This window comes from Somniosus microcephalus, unplaced genomic scaffold, assembly GCF_052327205.1.
Source record: "Somniosus microcephalus isolate GS21.2 unplaced genomic scaffold, FLI_Smic_1.0 unresolved_chr1, whole genome shotgun sequence".
NCBI lineage: Eukaryota > Metazoa > Chordata > Chondrichthyes > Squaliformes > Somniosidae > Somniosus > Somniosus microcephalus.
Window position 1 is genome coordinate 105,493,634 of NW_028225179.1, and position 18,050 is coordinate 105,511,683.

General features: G+C 45.4%; 1 protein-coding gene across 2 annotated transcripts in view; it reads right to left on the reverse strand.

The window, feature by feature from the left end:
• LOC147095683 (complement C4-like) overlaps positions 1–18,050 on the reverse strand; it is a 623,807-nt gene that overhangs the window by 420,275 nt on the left and 185,482 nt on the right. For both annotated transcript variants that reach the window (XM_085974724.1, XM_085974723.1), the window contains exons 28-30: positions 5,663–5,831; positions 3,297–3,511; positions 405–566 (exon numbers count right to left, since the gene is read on the reverse strand). In XM_085974724.1, the coding sequence (XP_085830850.1) occupies positions 405–566; positions 3,297–3,511; positions 5,663–5,831 (546 nt within the window). The remainder of the gene's footprint in view (positions 1–404; positions 567–3,296; positions 3,512–5,662; positions 5,832–18,050) is intronic.

Consider the following 18,050-nt stretch of genomic DNA (forward strand, 5'->3'; position numbering starts at 1 on the left):
GATTTTTTTTCCTCATCTCCCCTCTGATTCTTTTGCCAATCACCTTGCCAATCACCTGACCTGCTGAGTGTCTCCAGCATTTTCTGTTTTTATTTTATACCTTAAATCTGTATTCTCTGGTTCCCAACCCTCCTGCCAGTGGAAACAATGTCTCCTTATTTAATCTATCAAACTACTTCAATGCGAATTAAAATCGGGTGGAGATGTAAACCAGACTGCTGACTGGCTGCCGGTTGTTGTACACCATCGCTCAGAGTCAAGCTCCACCCCATACTGGGTAAAATGTGGAGTCCATTGATTACCAACTTGGCCAGTGGAGAAGGCAGGTGGGGAGCGGGTGGAGAGTGAGCGAGAGAGGAGCCGGCAATCAAACTGGGATGTGCTGTTCCTGATCGCGACCTTACCTTCAGTTCTTTCTGTGTCAGAGCATTGCGTCTGCGCAGGTGAACCGTGGTCCCAGTGCCCTTTCCGAAAACATTGAATTGAATTTGCATATTTACTTCCTCCTCTCTCTCGAGGAAGGCGGTGTGGTATCTCGAGAGAGCCTCCAAGGCAATTACTGTGTCCTTCAAAGAAATGCAATTGAAATTAGATGTGTGGAAATATTCCAGATGTTACAAATAGTTGACTGGTGAAACTCGTCAGTCTGTTTGGACCTGGGCTACGCTTCAAAATCCATTACTTTCTGCTTGTAAATGTTTACATTTCCAGGGATAATAATTGCAAGGCTTGGATAATGTAGAGCATACAAAATGGTCACGTCCATTTAAGAGTGGATATTCAATTTCCCACACAGATACAAAACTGACATTACCCAATCGACCACCCAAATGGACAGGAGAAGCGGGCGGTTTCTATAACACAACACCACTGTTACACCCAGATGGCAAGATGACAATCAATAACAAAAAAACATGCATTTATATAGCGTCTTTAACATAGTAAAGCATCCTAAGGCGCTTCACAGGAGCAATTATCAGACAAAATTTTACACCGAGCCACATAAGGAGATATTCGGACAGGTGACTTGGTCAAAGAAGTAGATTTTATGGAGCGCCTTAAAGGAGGAGAGAGAGCTGGAGGGGTGGAGTGATTTAGGGAGGGAATTCCAGAGCTTAGGGCCTAGGCAGCTGAAGACATGGCCGCCAATGGTGAAGTGAAGGAAATCGGGGATGGGCAAAAGGCCAGATTTGGAATCTTCGCCAATGTGTATCTTCCGCTGGCGGGTACGTATAATACTTCTTGATCTCAAACACTGACCACAACCCATATACCCGTCATTCAACTGAATATCAGCAATGATAAGCTAAGATAGTTGTAATGATCAATAACATGTCATTCTATAGTGGACACTAGGTGGAGCCGTAGAGCTGTGTAGAGCTGTATATAGCTGTATGTATAAGACTACACTACCCAGCTGTATGTATATTAAGACTACATTACCCATGAGGCACTAGGCTACCCACAAGGCAGCAGTCAAGATGGAAGCCTCTACAGATGCTGTACCTAGTTCACATGTGCTCAATAAAAGTGTCTAGCAAAAGCTAGCTGTGTTCATAATAAGAATGTCTATTTATTAATGAACATAAGATGGTACCAGGATGGTGAAGATCTGCTGAAAATTGTGAAAAGCGACATGGAGAATTTGAAGCCACCAGAGCGTTTGAAACTCACAGGAAACATCGACTACAATTGGCAGACTCTTAAACAACAATTCAAACTCTACATTGCAGCCATCGGATTCGGTACGAAGCCAGATGCAAGGAAGATAGCGTTGCTGCTTACGGTTGCAGGCCCACAGGCTCTACGTCAAGACATGCTCAAAAGGATTCATGAGGGACACCTCGGAATTGAAAAATGCAAAAGGGGGGCAAGAGACACTGTTTATTGGCCTGGCATAAATAAGGACATTGAGAACATGATAGGCAAATGTGAGACATGTCAGAAACACCAAAACAAACAAGCAAAGGAACCAATGATAGTTGCTGACATACCAACAGCAGCATGGCAAAAGGTTGGTATGGATCTTTTTCATTTAAATGGTAAAGACTATCTAATAGTGATTGACTACTATTCTAACTATCCTGAGATGGCGCTGCTCTCAAGCACCACAGCAAGCAGTGTCATAATGCATGTGAAATCCATCTTCGCCAGACATGGAATTCCCAGGATTGCCGTTAGCGACAATGGTCCGTGTTTCAACTGTAAGGAGTGGCAACAGTTTGCAGCACATTATGACTTTCAGCACATCACATCCAGTCCTTTGTATGCTCAGTCAAATGGTAAGGCAGAGAAAGGTGTTCAAGTTCTCAAGCAGCTACTGAAGAAAGCGACAGAAAGCAAGTCTGATCCTTATCTCGCCCTGCTGAGCTACCGAGCCTCACCTTTAGACTGTGGTTCTTCACCTGCTGAACTACTAATGGGTCGCAAGTTGCGCACCACGCTACCCTGCTGTGCAAAAGAACAGCAAAGTGAGGAACTGAGACAGAGACTTCAACTGTTAAAGCTGAAACAGAAATCATACTATGACAAGTCATCCAAAACTCTAAAACCATTGACAAGGGATGATGTTGTCAGGATTGAGGATCCAGATGCATGGAACAGGAAAGCTACAGTTCTTGAGGAAGTAGGACCAAGGTCATGCACTGTTAGAACTGAGGAAGGACAGATTCTCAGGAGGAACCGCCGTTCCCTCCTAAAAACACAAGAGACTATTCAAGACCAGATTGATGACAATGCCGCAACTGCATCTTGTCATTCACTGCCAGAACAATCTCATGAAGACACATCAGACTTACCCATGTTGAGAAGATCCACACGTGAAGTAAAAAAGCCTGATAGACTTAATCTTTGAGTACAATGTAAAGCTTTGAAAATGTGTTGACTGTTTTTGAAAATGTTTATGTTTATAGAGCACTAACAAAAGTGTTACTGATATTATCTTTATTGTTTTCTTGAAAGTTGATTGATATTGATTTTGTTAAACCTCAAAGAAAGGGGGATGTAATGATCAATAACATGTCATTCTATAGTGGACACTAGGTGGAGCCGTAGAGCTGTGTAGAGCTGTATGTATAAGACTACACTACCCAGCTGTATGTATATTAAGACTACATTACACATGAGGCACTAGGCTACCCACAAGGCAGCAGTCAAGATGGAAGCCTCTACAGATACTGTACCTAGTCCACATGTGCTCAATAAAAGTGTCCAGCAAAAGCTAGCTGTGTTCATAATAAGAATGTCTATTTATTAATGAACATAAGAGTAGTGTTAGAGGAAAGCAAAGCAGGTACCTGGGTGGAGCGAAATCCCCCACCGTAGTTTTGTTGCTCCGTTAGCCATTTCACAATAGGCGTTGCGTAGTCGATGTCTTTTCTCAACAGCGCCTGCAGTAAGGCATACGAGGTGGTTTCAACGGTTAAAGCTGAAGCCTGTGGAACCTCATCTGGGTATTGTTCTTCACTGTACAACCAGGTTTCATCGGCTTTCCAGTAACGAACATCGTGCGCTACGGTTTTAAGGAAGAACTTAATTCAGTTGGACTTTTATTTAACCATATAGAGATGTGAGTGTTTACTTTCACATTTGCCAAACAGACCATAGTTTCCCCAGTAGAGTTCCAGTGTTCTCCTTTTGCAGGTGTCAGTTGTCTTACAGCAAGTAATTAGGGAGGCAAATGGAATGTTAGCCTTTATTGCAAAGGAAATGGAGTATAAAAGTAGTTAGAACTGTACAGGGCGTTGGTGACCTGTACACCTGGAGTACTGCATACAGTTTTGTTCTGCTTATTTAAGGAAGGATATACTTGCACTGGAGGCAGTTCAGAGAAGGTTCACGAGTTTGATTCCGGAGATGAAGGGGTTGTCTTATGAAGAAAGGTTGATCAGGTTGGGCCTATATTCATTGGAGTTTAGAAGAATGAGAGGTGGTCTTATTGAAACATATATAAGATTCTGAAGGGGCTTGATAGGGTCGACGCAGAGAGGATGTTTCCCCTCATGGGGAAATCTAGAACTAGGGGGCATAATTTCAGAATAAGGGGGCACCCGCTTAAATCGGAAATGAGGAGGAATTTCTTCTCTCAGAGGGCCGTGAATCTTTGGAATTCTCTTCCCCAGAGTGCTGTGGAGGCTGGGTCATTGAATATATTTAAGGTGGAGATAGACAGATTTTTGATAGGTAACTGAGTCAAGGGTTATTGGGAGCGGGCAGGGAAGTGGAGTTGAGGCCAAGATCAGATCAGCCATGATCTTATTGAATGGCGGAGCAGGCTCGAGGGGCCAAATGACCTCCTCCTGCTCCTACGTCTTATGTTATGATGATCTTTCCCTACTTGTTCCACTCTTTGAAGTCTCCAGCTATTTCTACAAGTCATGGGTCCTTCTGTTTTCATACAAAGTGGGAATTTGGAATAAAATGTTTTGGATAAGTTTTAGATTCACTTGAAACTGTTCCCCAGGAGTGCTGTAATGCAAAGACTTCCTGCAACAATCATGATGGAAATGTGTAACAGATGACCCTTTAATCAATATCATAGCTGACCCTTAGCTCAAGTTCAGTGTGAAAGGGCCAGAGTCAAATCTGAGAAAGTTCAAAGTAGTTGGGAGAGTTTTATACTGACACTTGTGAATTTAATTCTTACAACACACACACAAGTTTACACTTTTTTAATGGAAGGCGATAAAAAATAAACAATTATGTTCTAAAATGCTGCCACGTTTCCTACAGTACAACAATGACTACACTTCAAAAGTACATCATTGGCTGTAAAGTGCTTTGGGACGTCCTGAGGTTGCGAAAGGCGATGTAGAAATACAAGTAAGTCTTTCTTTCTTTCAAATCATTCTTTATGACGTTTTAACGATTGAGACCAAATTTGCAGTGGTAAATCGGACTATACCTAGAGAATTAGAACGCACTTTAGGAAGGATGTGAAGGCTTTAGAGAGGGTGCAGAAAAGATTTACAAGAATGGTTCCAGGGATGAGGGATTTCAGTTATGTGGATAGACTGGAGAAGCTGGGGTTGCTCTCCTTAGAGCAGAGAACTTTGAGAGGAGATTTGATAGAGGTGTTCAAAATTATGAGGGGTCCGGACAGAATAGATAGAGAGAAACTGTTCCCATTGGCGCAAGGGTCGAGAACCAGAGGACACAGGTTTAAGGTGATTGGCAAAAGTACCAAAGGCGACATGAAGAAAAACATTTTTACGCAGCGAGTGGTTATGATCTGCAATGCACTGCCTGAGAGGGTGGTGGAGGCAGATTCAATCGTGTCTTTCAAAAGGGTATTAGATAAATACCTGAAGGAAAAAACATTGTAGGGCTCTGGAGAAAGGGCGGGGGAGTGGGACTAGCTGAAGTGCTTTTGCAGAGAGCCGGCACGTCTCGACGGGCCGAATGGCCTCCTTCTGCACTGTAACCATTCTATGATTCTATTCCATGATTCTATTCCATGATTCAGAGGGCCTGCATTCTCTACATTCACATAATTGTCATCCTGATACTAATTCATTCCAGTTACATTGTCAATTTGTAACAAGGGTTGAAACAGGTTTAACAAGTATGGCAGACCAAAAACTGAACCCTTGCAGGAAACACTGAGGAAATCTTTCTTCATCAATGCCCTCCATTAGAAAATCACCGGTTTTAGAAAGCGTACCTCTGTTGTAAGATGCAATTGCTTTCAGCATTCTGTCAGCTTCTAGTACTTTGCCAGTGTCTGCTCCCACGAAAGCAAGGGCATAGGCGGTGATGGCAATAGTGTGAGGCTGCTTCATATTCGGCAACTCCTTGTGCAAAAAGTCAGCAGCGCGTTCAATGCTTTTTCTCTGGGAGAATAAAATGAAAGGTGAGAAATGAAACAACAGTGAAATACATCGCCCATTGCCTCCCAACGGGGAACGTTCACTCAGACAAGGAAGACCCAAACCAAACCAGGATATAATTTAGCTCGGCACAAATCTACCACGGCACTGATCTCTACATCTTCCCCCACCTCACGGTCCTGCATCGCAAAGATGCCTGTTTATATTTCATGTCGTCTTCTCCCGTCCTGAAAATTTGACTATTCCCAAACTCTCCTGGACACCCTCCGATCTTCCACCCTCCATAAACTTGAGTTCATCCAAAACTGGGCTGCCCATGTCCTAACTCACACCAAGTCCCGCTCGCCCATCACCCCCTGTGCTCGCTGACCTACAGTGGCGGGCAACGCCTCAATTTTAAAATTCTCATTCTTGTTTTCAAATCTCCCCCTATCTCTGTAAACTCCGCCAGCCCTAAAACCCTCCGAGATAGCTGCGCTCCTCCAATTCGGGTCTCTTTGCGCGTTCCCGATTTTAATCGCTCCACCATTGGCGGCCGTGCCTTCCCACATTACAACAGTGACCACACTCCAAAAGTACTTCATTGGCTGTAAAGCGCTTTGAGACGTCTGGTGGTCGTGAAAGGCGCTATATAAATGCAAGTCTTTCTTTTCTTTTCTTCCGCTGCCTCGGCCCTAAACTCCGGAACTCCTTCCCTAAACCTCTCCACCTCTCTCGCCTCTTTTATGGTGCTCCTTAAAACCAACCACTTTCCTGTCCTAATATCTCCTTATGTGGCTCGGTGCCGGATTTTGTTTGATGACGCTCCTGTGGAGCACCTTGGGATGCTTTACTACATTAAAGGTGCTGCATAAATACAAGGTGCTGCTGTTGTATCATTGTATTGTTAGTGGAAGAACGGCATTCAACCATATGGTGATCTGTAATCCAGTAACCGCTGACTTTATTTTCAACTAGAAATGTTACAATAAAATAATTAATACTGAAAAATTCTTATTATATTTACATGGGGAATGCTTTATTCCCCTCCAAGTCAGGATGGTGTCTGACTTGGAGGGGAACTTGGAGGTGGTGATGTTCCCATGCGCCTGCTGCCCTTGTCCTTCTAGGTGGAAGAGGTCGCGGGTTTGGGAGGTGCTGCCGATGAAGCCTTGGCGAGTTGCTGCAGTGCATCTTGTAGATGGTACACACTGCAGCCACGGTGCACCGGTGGTGGAGGGAGCGAATGTTTAAGGTGATGGATAGGGTGCCAATCATGCGGTCTGCTTTGTCCTGAATGGTGTCGAGCTTCTTGAGTGTTGTTGGAGCTGCACTCATCCAGGCAAGTGGAGAGTATTCCATCACACTCCTTACTTATGCCTTGTAGATGGTGGAAAGGCTTTGGGGTGTCAGGAGGTGAGATACTCGTCGCAGAATACCCAGCCTCTGACCTGTAAAATGCCTCATCTGATATTCAGTCCCATTGACTTCAATAGAAAGGAAAATCGAGCGGGGTTTATAATGGGCGGCTAATTCAACATCACCCATTTCACACCATCACCCAGAGTTATAATCACCCCCACTGAATTTCACATAACAGAAGCGGTCTATTTGGCCCATGGTGGCAGTGCAAGAACAATCCACTCAGTCCCACTCCTCTACCCTTTTCCTATATTGTGCCGGGGTTTCTTTTTCCCCAAATATTTGTCCACTTCCCTTGTAAAAAGCTGTTGAGGATTCTGCTTCCACCACTGATCTCCTACATCACTCCAAGTCTTAACAACTGTAATGTATGTACCTTTAAGGGGGAGAACTACTTTTTACAGCTCCTGTATCCTGTAGTACCGGCAGTGACCACACCTGTATATAAACCCTGAGTAGTGATCTGTACAGTCAGTTGCAGTTTGAACCCTCATTCAGTAAACACCTGTTGATCGTTCCCTGCAGTCTTTGTCTGATTATTGAAGGACACAATATTAAGATACACGGATCTTACATTGGCGACGAGTAGATTCGAAACTACCTGCAACTCTGCATCACCTCCCAGGGATTCGCTCCTGGAGAAGAGTGGAAGGAGGTCGAGTCCAGAAGCACGGGCGTCGACCACGGGCAGCCACCCAGTCATCGAGTGGAGATTTGAGCATCGCAGGGGAGGCTGTCGAGAGCCAGGCTTGCCCTTCCAGTCACGGTGGTCCAGCGAGGCGGGCTGGCAACAGGTACTGCGCAGACCCTTCCCTGACAGCGGCGACTAGAGACTACCGAGCAGCACAGAAAAAGGCCGAGCAGCGTCGACGGGGGAGAGAGAGAGGGCAGAGTGCACAGGGCGCAGCCGGTGTTCAGGACCGAGCGGCGTCAACGGGGGAGAGAGACGAGAGAGAGCAGAGCACAGCCGGTGTTCAGGACCGAGCGGCATCAACGGGGGAGAAAGGCGCGAGATAGCAGAGCGCAGCCGGTGTTCAACGGCCGAGCAGCGTCAACGGGGGAGAGAGGCGCACAGGAAAATACAAGGCGCTGCCATTGCCACGAGGACCGCAGAGAGCAGCATTGGCAGCAGCGCAGGAGCAGCGCACGAAACCCACAGGGCATCGCCATTTGCCATGAGGACCGCCGAGAGCAGCGTTGGCAGCAGCGCGGGAGACACCATTTTAAGCCGCAGTGGGGAAGAAAGGAAAGCGCGGGAGACACCATTTTAAGCCGCAGCGGGGAAGAAAGGAAAGCGCGGGAGACGCCATTTTAAGACAGTCTAACCACACCCAAAAATGCCGAAGAGTGGCAGTATCACAGCGTTCGACAATGAAGTCGAAGATTGGACGACATATGTCGAATGCATAGAAGTATACTGCAAGGCGAATGAAGTGCCAGATGACAAGAAAGCGCTGGTATTGTTGAATTCAATGGGTGCAAAAACGTATGGCTTACAACGAAATCTAGTAACCCCAGAGAAGCCAGTAGAAAAGGATTTTGAAAACATAGTGTCAATCCTACAGGACCACTTAAACCCCACACCGCTGCTGATAGCAGAAAGATTTAAGTTTCACAAAAGGAACCAGCATAAAGATGAAAGTAATGCTGAGTATTTAACGGAACTGCGCAAGCTATCGAAACACTGCCAGTTTGGAACGGGACGAGCAGATACTTTAGGGACAAGTTTGTGTGTGGGCTTCAAAGTGAAGGAACCCAGAAACGGCTTCTATCAGAAAAGGATCTTACACTGGACAAGGCTTTCAGCATTGTAGTATCACACGAAGCAGCAGCACGGGGCGCTGCAGAGACACAACGGAGACCGCAAGAATATGGCACAAATGAAATGTCATACGGAACAGTGAAGTGCTATCACTGCGGCAGAACAACACACGACCATAATGATTGCTGGTTCAAGGACAAAGTGTGCAGACAGTGTGGAAAAGTAGGACACATAGCAAGAGTCTGCAGGCCGGGAAAGAAAACCAGCAGCAAGAAATCTCCACAGGAGAAGTACAAGAAGGTACATAAGGTGACGGAGAGTAGTTCAGACGAACAGAAGAGTGATACAGACTCCGGAAGCAAGGAGCTGGGTTGTCTGAAACTACATAATGTGATCAAAATGGAGGATCACCAAACTATCTGGGTCACGCTCAAGATAGCAGGAGTGCAAGTGAAAATGGAATTGGACACAGGATCAGCCCTAACAGTCATAAATCGAAGGGACTACAAGCGGCTATTCTCACATATACCCTTCAGAGATACAAAGATTGTCTTGAAGACGTACACAGGGCAAAAAGTCTACCCCAAAGGAAAAATAAGGGTGAACGTTATATATAACGGTAAGGAAACACCAAAAATGGACCTATATGTATTGCCAGATGGAGGACCACCACTACTAGGATGTGAATGGATCCGGAAGATACAGCTAGATTGGCATTCCATACAAGCACTGACTGTAGATGCCAAGAAGGATGATGACGTCACACCTGGACGACTGTCAAAAATGCTAACTGACGCGCAAGAAGTGCTCCAGCAAGGACTCGGAACACTAAAAGGCATAACAGCGATGATCAAAATAGAGGAAAATGCAAGCCCAAAGTTTTTTAAGGCCAGACCGGTACCTTACACGATCCGCCCAGCCGTCGAAGCAGAGCTGGAAGGTTTGGAACGTTCAGGAGTACTGTCCAAAGTGGACTGGAGTGAGTGGGCTACACCCATCGTTCCTGTAATGAAGAGGTTGTTGAGTAATACACCTGGGGAACCAAAGAAGGTTCGCATCTGTGGGGACTTTAAGGTGACAGTGAACCCAGTCCTTCACACTGTACAACATCCGCTTCCGCGCATTGAAGATATTTTCACCTCGCTATCTTGAAGGAAATGCTTCACTAAGATTGTTCTGGCCCAGGCGTACCTGCAAATGGAGGTAGAAGAAGCCTCGAAACAGTACCTCACGATCAATACTCATAAAGGTCTCTACCAATACAACCGGCTGGTGTTCGGGGTAGCATCAGTTCCGGCTATTTGGCAAAGGGCGATGGATCAAGTCCTGCAAGGGATTCCAGGGACCCAGTGTTATTTGGATGACATCCTGGTCACTGGCGAAAATGACAGTGATCACCTCGCCAACCTGGTACAGGTGTTCACTAGATTGAAGGAACATGGGCTCCGAGCTAATCGTCACAAATGCGAGTTTATCCAGAAGCAGATCTCGTATTGTGGCCACGTTATTGATAAAGAGGGGTTACATAAGTCCCCTGAAAAGATTGAGGCAGTAGTCAAGGCTCCAGCACCGGAAAATGTGTCACAACTGAGGTCGTTCCTCGGGCTGGTGAACTACTACCATAAGTTCTTGCCAAATTTGTCTATCGTACTACACCCACTGAACACCCTACTGCAAACGGGGGTACCATGGAAGTGGAGTGATGAATGTAAACGAGCTTTCCAGAAGAGCAAAGCATTGATCACATCAAAAGAGGTGTTGGCTCATTTCAACCCAGCACTACCAATTCGGTTGGCGTGTGATGCATCACCCTATGGCATTGGAGCGGTGCTGTCGCACAAATTCCCGGACGGCTCGGAGAGGCCAGTAGCCTTTGCGTCTCGGTCACTAACCTCAGCCGAGCGTAACTACGCCCAGATTGACAGGGAGGCCCTCAGCCTAGTGTGGGGAGTGAAAAAGTTCAATCACTATCTGCACGGGCAGAAGTTCACCTTGCTGACTGACCACCAACCACTTGTCTCCATCTTTAATCCAAAGAAGGGCGTTCCGGTGATGACTGCGCAACGGCTACAAAGATGGTCCCTTTTTCTAGGGGCGCACCAATATGAAATCGAGTATAAGGGCACGAAACAGCATGGAAACGCTGATGGGCTATCACGCCTGCTGCGGAGGAAGCACCAGCAGTGGATCCTGTCGAAATATTTCATTCGACTATAATTGAATGCTTGCCAGTAATTAACGCTGGTATAGAGAAGGAGACCCGAAATGACCCGACACTGTCTCGGGTATATGATTTGACGGTGAAGGGATGGCCAGCACATGGCGACTCACTGTTGCCAGCATTCTCATCCAGAAGAGAACAGCTGTCAGTATGCCAGGGGACCTTGATGTGTGGATCCCGAGTGGTAATTCCACCCAAGTTAAGGGAGAGAGTGCTCAATGAGCTTCACGAAGGTCATCTGGGAGGGGTGAAAATGAAAAGCCTTGCTAGGGCTTATGTGTGGCGGCCAGGGATCGATCAGCAAATCGAGGACCTGACAAAGAGCTGCTCAGGATGCCAGAAGGTCCAAAATGCACCACCACATGCCCCTCTACATCCATGGGAGTGGCCCTCATCTCCATGGCAACGGGTGCATATTGATTTTGCTGGTCCATTCATGGACTCAATGTTTTTAATAGCCGTGGATGCGCACTCGAAATGGCCTGAGGTGATCAAAATGTCCTCCACCACCACGAAGAAAACTATTGCAGTCCTACAGACCATTTTTGCCAGGAACGGCTTGCCAGAGCAGATTTACTCAGATAACGGACCACAGTTTGTGTCCGAAGAGTTTCGAAGATTTATGAAAAGGAATGGGGTAAGGCATTACACATCTGCCCTGTATCATCCAGCCACAAATGGATTGGCTGAGAGGTTCGTACAAACCTTTAAAAAAGCAGTAAAGGCCATGTGCGATGACGACATTCCACTGCAGCATAAGGTGGACAATTTCCTGTTAGCCTACAGAAATGCGACACATGCAGTCACCAACCAGGCCCTGGCCATGATGTTCTTTAACCGAAGGTTGAGATCTCGTCTGGATTTGCTCAGACCAAATGTACGAAGAGATGTTGAGAGTAAGCAATTCCAGCACATCAATGAGAAGCAGACAAGAAGCTTCAATGTAGGGCAACCAGTCTTGGCCCGCGACTCCCGAACAGAGAAATGGCAACCAGGAATGATATGCACATGGCAGGGCCCACTAATGTGCACAGTGGATGTTGGGGAGAACATTGTGAGACGCCATGCTGACCAGATCCTAGAGTCACAGGAACGAGTCAACCCCATGTCTCGGCCATACGTACCTGGTGAGGAACCCAACGTACAGGTCGCATCTACCTCAGAAACAATAGCATTGGAAGCTGATGAATCGACTGACGACAGGGTGTTAGAATCGCCTCCGCACCAAGAGCGAGATACTCGGGAAAGGCGCTATCCAGAAAGAATCAGGAAGCCTCCCCAAAGACTGAATTTATAAATAGATTATTTTCAGTTAATGTTGCATGTTAAAAGTGTTAATTGTAATTAGTTTGATATTTAATTGTTAAATGAGTGTTATGGTACTGTTAATCTAAAAGGGGAGGAATTGTAATGTATGTACCTTTAAGGGGGAGAACTACTTTTTACAGCTCCTGTATCCTGTAGTACCGGCAGTGACCATACCTGTATATAAACCCTGAGTAGTGATCTGTACAGTCAGTTGCAGTTTGAACCCTCATTCAGTAAACACCTGTTGATCGTTCCCTGCATTCTTTGTCTGATTATTGAAGGACACGACATTAAGATACACGGATCTAACAACAACTATCAACAAGAAAGCTCTAATCTCATCCTGGGTGCTGTTGGCGATCTTGCATTTACGCCCTAAAGTCACCAACTCACTTCATCAAACACTCTATTACATTTGCCCTTGTCAAGCACTCTATTCAGTTTTAGACTGTAACTATTTGCAACACCAAAGTTCTGTGTGGTCCCCTTGGAGGACAAGACCAGATTTCTGATTGGTCCCCTTGGAGGACAAGACCAGGTTTCTAATTGCTCCCCTTGGAGGACAAGACCAGGTTTCTGATTGGTCCCCTTGGAGGACAAGACCAGCTTTCTGATTGGTCCCCTTGGAGGACAAGACACACCCAGCAGTTTGTCTGGAATGTGTAATTAGATCCTGCCTGCCTGAGAAATCAAGATCTTTCCAGTGTGTAACTTGATCCATTCATTGTGGCAGCCAGAGCACACAGTACTGCTAACACTACTGCTTTCAGGGACCAGACAGGGCTCACCCTCCCGGGTTACGAGCACTAACAGTGCTCACTCTGCCGAGTTCAGATAGGAAGGGGTGAGGCCATGGAGGGATATTAACGTGAGGATGAGAATTTTATAATGAAGGTGTTGGTAGACAATGTTCTTCCTAATTTTTTGGGGGGGTGCGTGGGACATCCAGACAGTTCCGCGGCCACGCAGCTTAGCGAGCACAGGGGTGATGGGTGCTTGTTTGTTTTGGTGTTTCTGACATGTCTCACATTTGCCTATCATGTTCTCAATGTCCTTATTTATGCCAGGCCAATAAACAGTGTCTCTTGCTCTCCTTTTGCATTTTTCAATTCCGAGGTGTCCCTCATGAATCCTTTTGAGCATGTCTTGACATAGAGTCTGTGGAATGACTATTCTGTTCTGTTTTAGTAATAGTCCACTTGCGACACTCAATTCTGACCTTATGTGAAAATATTTTGGACAGGAACCTTTTGGCCAACCATGATGAATGTTCTCTATTACTGTTTGTAATACTGTATCTTTTACTGTTTCTTCTGCTATTTGCTTTGACTTTGTGTCTGACATGGGCAGCGCAGCAGTGACCATACTCACACAAACATCCACGTCTTCTTCAGTAGAGCTCACATGACTCATTGTGGGTGCTCGGGATAGTGCATCTGCTAACACTATGTATTTGCCTGGTGTGTAGATCAGTTCAAAGTCATATCTTTGCAGCTTCATCATGAGTCGTTGAATCCTTGGAGACATCTCATTCAGGTTTTTTTTTATGATGGCAACCAGAGGGCTGTGGTCTGTCTCAACTGTGAAGGTGGGAAGTCCATATACGTAGCCATGAAACTTTTCTAGTCCAACTACCAAGCCTAGACATTCCTTTTCAATCTGGGCGTATCGACACTCAGTATCAGTCATAGACCTGGAGGCATAGGCAACAGGCTTCCAATCTTCACCCTCTGCTTGTAGCAAGACCGCACCTAGGCCATCTTTTGATGCATCCGTTGACACTTTGATTCTTTTTGTTGGGTCAAAGAAGGTGAGTACAGGTGTGGTTGTCAGCACTGTTTTGAGGTTTATCCACTCTTGTTCATGTCTTTCTGTCCATGCGAACTCATTTGTTTTATGTAGCAGGTCTCGCAGACAGGCTGTCTTGGCTGACAAGTTAGGAATGAACTTTCCAATGAAGTTTATCACCCACATGATGCGTAGCACTCCTTTTTTGTCAGTGGGTCAGGGCATTTTGAGTATGGCGTTTAGTTTTTCCATATCTGGCTCTATTCCTTTACCAGATAGATTATCTCCTAGGAAAGTGACTTCCTGGATGCCAAACTGACACTTGGCTTTGTTGAGCTTCAGTCCATTCCGGCGTATGCTCTGTAGCACTTTAGTCAGTCTCTCATTGTGTTCTTTCAGTGTGGAGCCCCAGATGATGATGTCATCAACATAGACCCGAACTCCTTCCAGACCTTCAATTATGTGTTCCATCGCTCTATGAAAGATTTCAGATGCAGATATTATCCCGAAAGGCATTCTGAAGAAACAATACCTGCCAAATGGTGTGTTGAAGGTACAGTATTTGGTGCTCTCTTCATCCAGTTTTAGTTGCCAAAATCCTTGTGAGGCATCGAGCTTTGTAAAGTATCTGGCACCTGACATTTCACTGGTGATTTCTTCTCGCTTGGGAATCTGGTAGTGTTCACGTTTTATGTTTGCATTTAAGTCCTTTGGATCCATGCATATTCTTAGATCATTGTTCTTTTTCTTTACACATACCATGGAGTTAACCCAGTCTGTTGGCTCTTCGACTTTCCTGATGACTCCTAGTGTTGTCATTCTGTCCAGTTCATTCTTGAGCCGGTCACGCAGGGGTGCTGGAACTCTTCGTGGAGCATGTACTACTGGCTGAGCATCCTCCTTTAGCTGGATCTTGTAAGTGAATGGTAGAACTCCAAATCCTTTGAACACATCCTGGAAATTATTCACTACAGAATCCACCGAGTCATCTGGTCTGCTTATGGCACTGTTTATACGGTAGACTCTTTTGACCAGTTCTAAGTCCTCACAAGCTTTGTCACCCAGTAGTGAATCAAGCCTTTCAGCCACAACAGAAAACATGAGATGATGCACTTTGTCTTTGACTGTCACTTAAAGTCTGCATACACCTAAGCTATCTATTTTCTGTCCATTATAGTTCTTCAGTAGTACTGACTTTTTCTGTATTTTGGGCTTTTCTTTCATATTGTTAATGTCACTCATACTGATTAAGTTTGCTTTTGCCCCAGTGTCTAGTTTCAAGGTAACTAATGCTCCATTTACCTGCAGTGCGATCATCCATTTGTCCTCTTTTACTGCATTAACTTTATGTTCAGCATTGTCCATTTCTGAGGGCTGCACATTTTCTGTATCCTTTTTGATATTGTCACATGACACCATTCCTATAAAAAATGTCTCACTTAAATCAGTGTCCTCAATTACATGAACTCGTTGCCCTTTCTTAGTTTGTACTTTTGAAAAGCATTGTTTGGCAAAGTGATTCTTTCCATTACACTTTGTGCACATTTTTCCAAACGCTGGGCATTGTCTTAACTGGTGTTTGTAACCACAGCGTTTACAATTAAAAATTTCATCCTCCGATTGCTTTTCATTTCTGTTCTGCCCATGTTTCTTCCCCTTATAGGACACAGCACTGACAGCAGCATTATCACTCGTTACAATCGCATCATTATTGATTTCACTGAAAGTCTTTGCGTGCTTTTGAGCTAGCTCGCTGGCTTGGCATATTTTCACCGCATTTTCCAAATTTAGTTCGGTTTCTCTCAACAGACGTTCCCTGACTTTTTTATCATGAATACCAAACACAATCTGGTCACGAATCATGGATGCTTTGAGCTCAGAGAAATTACATGTCTGTGCTTTCAGTTTCAGATCAGTTATAAAGCTATCAAAAGTCTCATTTTGCTGCTGTGTCCGAGAACAGAAGATGTATCTTTCATACGTCTCATTCTTTTTGGGAGAGCAATGTGAATCAAATTTTTTTAGCACATCTTCTAATTTTTCTCTGTTCTCCACTGGATTAAATACAAATGTATTAAATACCTCTATCGCCTGTGGGCCTGCAACCGTAAGCAGCAACGCTATCTTCCTTGCGTCTGGCTTCGTACAGAATCCGATGGCTGCAATGTAGAGTTCGAATTGTTGTTTAAGAGTCTGCCAATTGTAGTCGATGTTTCCTGTGAGTTTCAAACGCTCTGGTGGCTTCAAATTCTCCATGTCGCTTTTCACAATTTTCAGCAGATCTTCACCACCCTGGTACCATCTTATGTTCATTAATAAATAGACATTCTTATTATGAACACAGCTAGCTTTTGCTAGTTACTTTATTGAGCACATGTGGACTAGGTACAGTATCTGTAGAGGCTTCCATCTTGAATGCTGCCTTGTGGGTAGCCTAGTGCCTCATGGGTAATGTAGTCTTAATATATATACAGCTGGGTAGTGTAGTCTTATATACAGCTCTACACAGCTCTACGGCTCCACCTAGTGTCCACTATAGAATGACATGTTATTGATCATTACAGGCAGCAGAGTTTTGGATGAGCTCAAGTTCATTGAGGATGGAAGATGGGAGGCTGGCCAGGAGAAAATTGGGATAGTCGAGTCCAGCAAATAACACATAACTGTAATGTTATGCACCTTGTAGGACCAACACAGAATACGCTTTTACGATAGCAAAATACTGCGGATGCTGGAAATCCGAAATAACAACAGAAGACACTGGAAAAACTCAGCAGGCCAGGCAACATCCGTGGAGAGAGAAATAGAGTTAATGTTTCAGGTCGAAACCCTTCTTCAGAACTGAGAAAAAAAGGCAGGAAATGAAACAGGTTAGAAGGCAGTTTGGGGGCTGGGAAATAGGGGAGGGAATGAAAGAAGAGACATTAAGAGATATTCAAGGTGAGACGAGATGGTAATGGGACAGGTAAAGAAACAGACAATGGCTCTAGATGAAGTGTGAAATGCGCTGGCAGAGTGAAACACAGCTGCCATGTGGGAGAGGGGGAAAAAAAGGAAAAGGCACAAACCAAAAGTGTGGATAAAAAATATGAAAATATAATAGGGGCCGAGGCTATGTCTGAAATTGTTGAACTCGATATTGGCCCAGAAATTCGGGTCGGGGGCTTCCCGTGGGTGTAGGCCCCCGACCTGCACTTACCTTGCGCACCGGCCATTGAGCTGTGGGCCCCCGTGGAATTCCGATCCGGGGCCTGGTCCAGCTGCCGGCGCACAGTGCTTGCGTATCCCAAGGGCGCAGTTATTTTGATGTGTCCCCTGGGATCACGTGGGCCATGCGGAGCCAATCGGAGCAGGGAATGCTCCATTCATAAGATTGACAGGAAGAGCTGTCAAAACTTATAAATACTACGGCCCAAAAACAGCACTAAATCTTGAAATAATTTTTTTTTTAAATCACATTTTTAAAATAATAAACTATAAATTACATGAAATAACTATTTTAAACAATATTGGTCCAGAAATTCGGGTCGGGGGCTTCCCGCGGGTGTAAGCCCCCGACCTACACTTACCTAGGGCGCCGGCAGTTGAGCTCTGGGCCTACGTGGAATTCCGCTCTGGGGCCTGGCCCAGTTGCCGGCGCGCTGTGCTGGCGTGTCCCAGGGGCGTAGTTAGTGCGATGCGTCCCCTGGGATCACGTGAGCCATGGGCAGCCAATCGGAGGAGGGAAAAGCCCATTCATAAG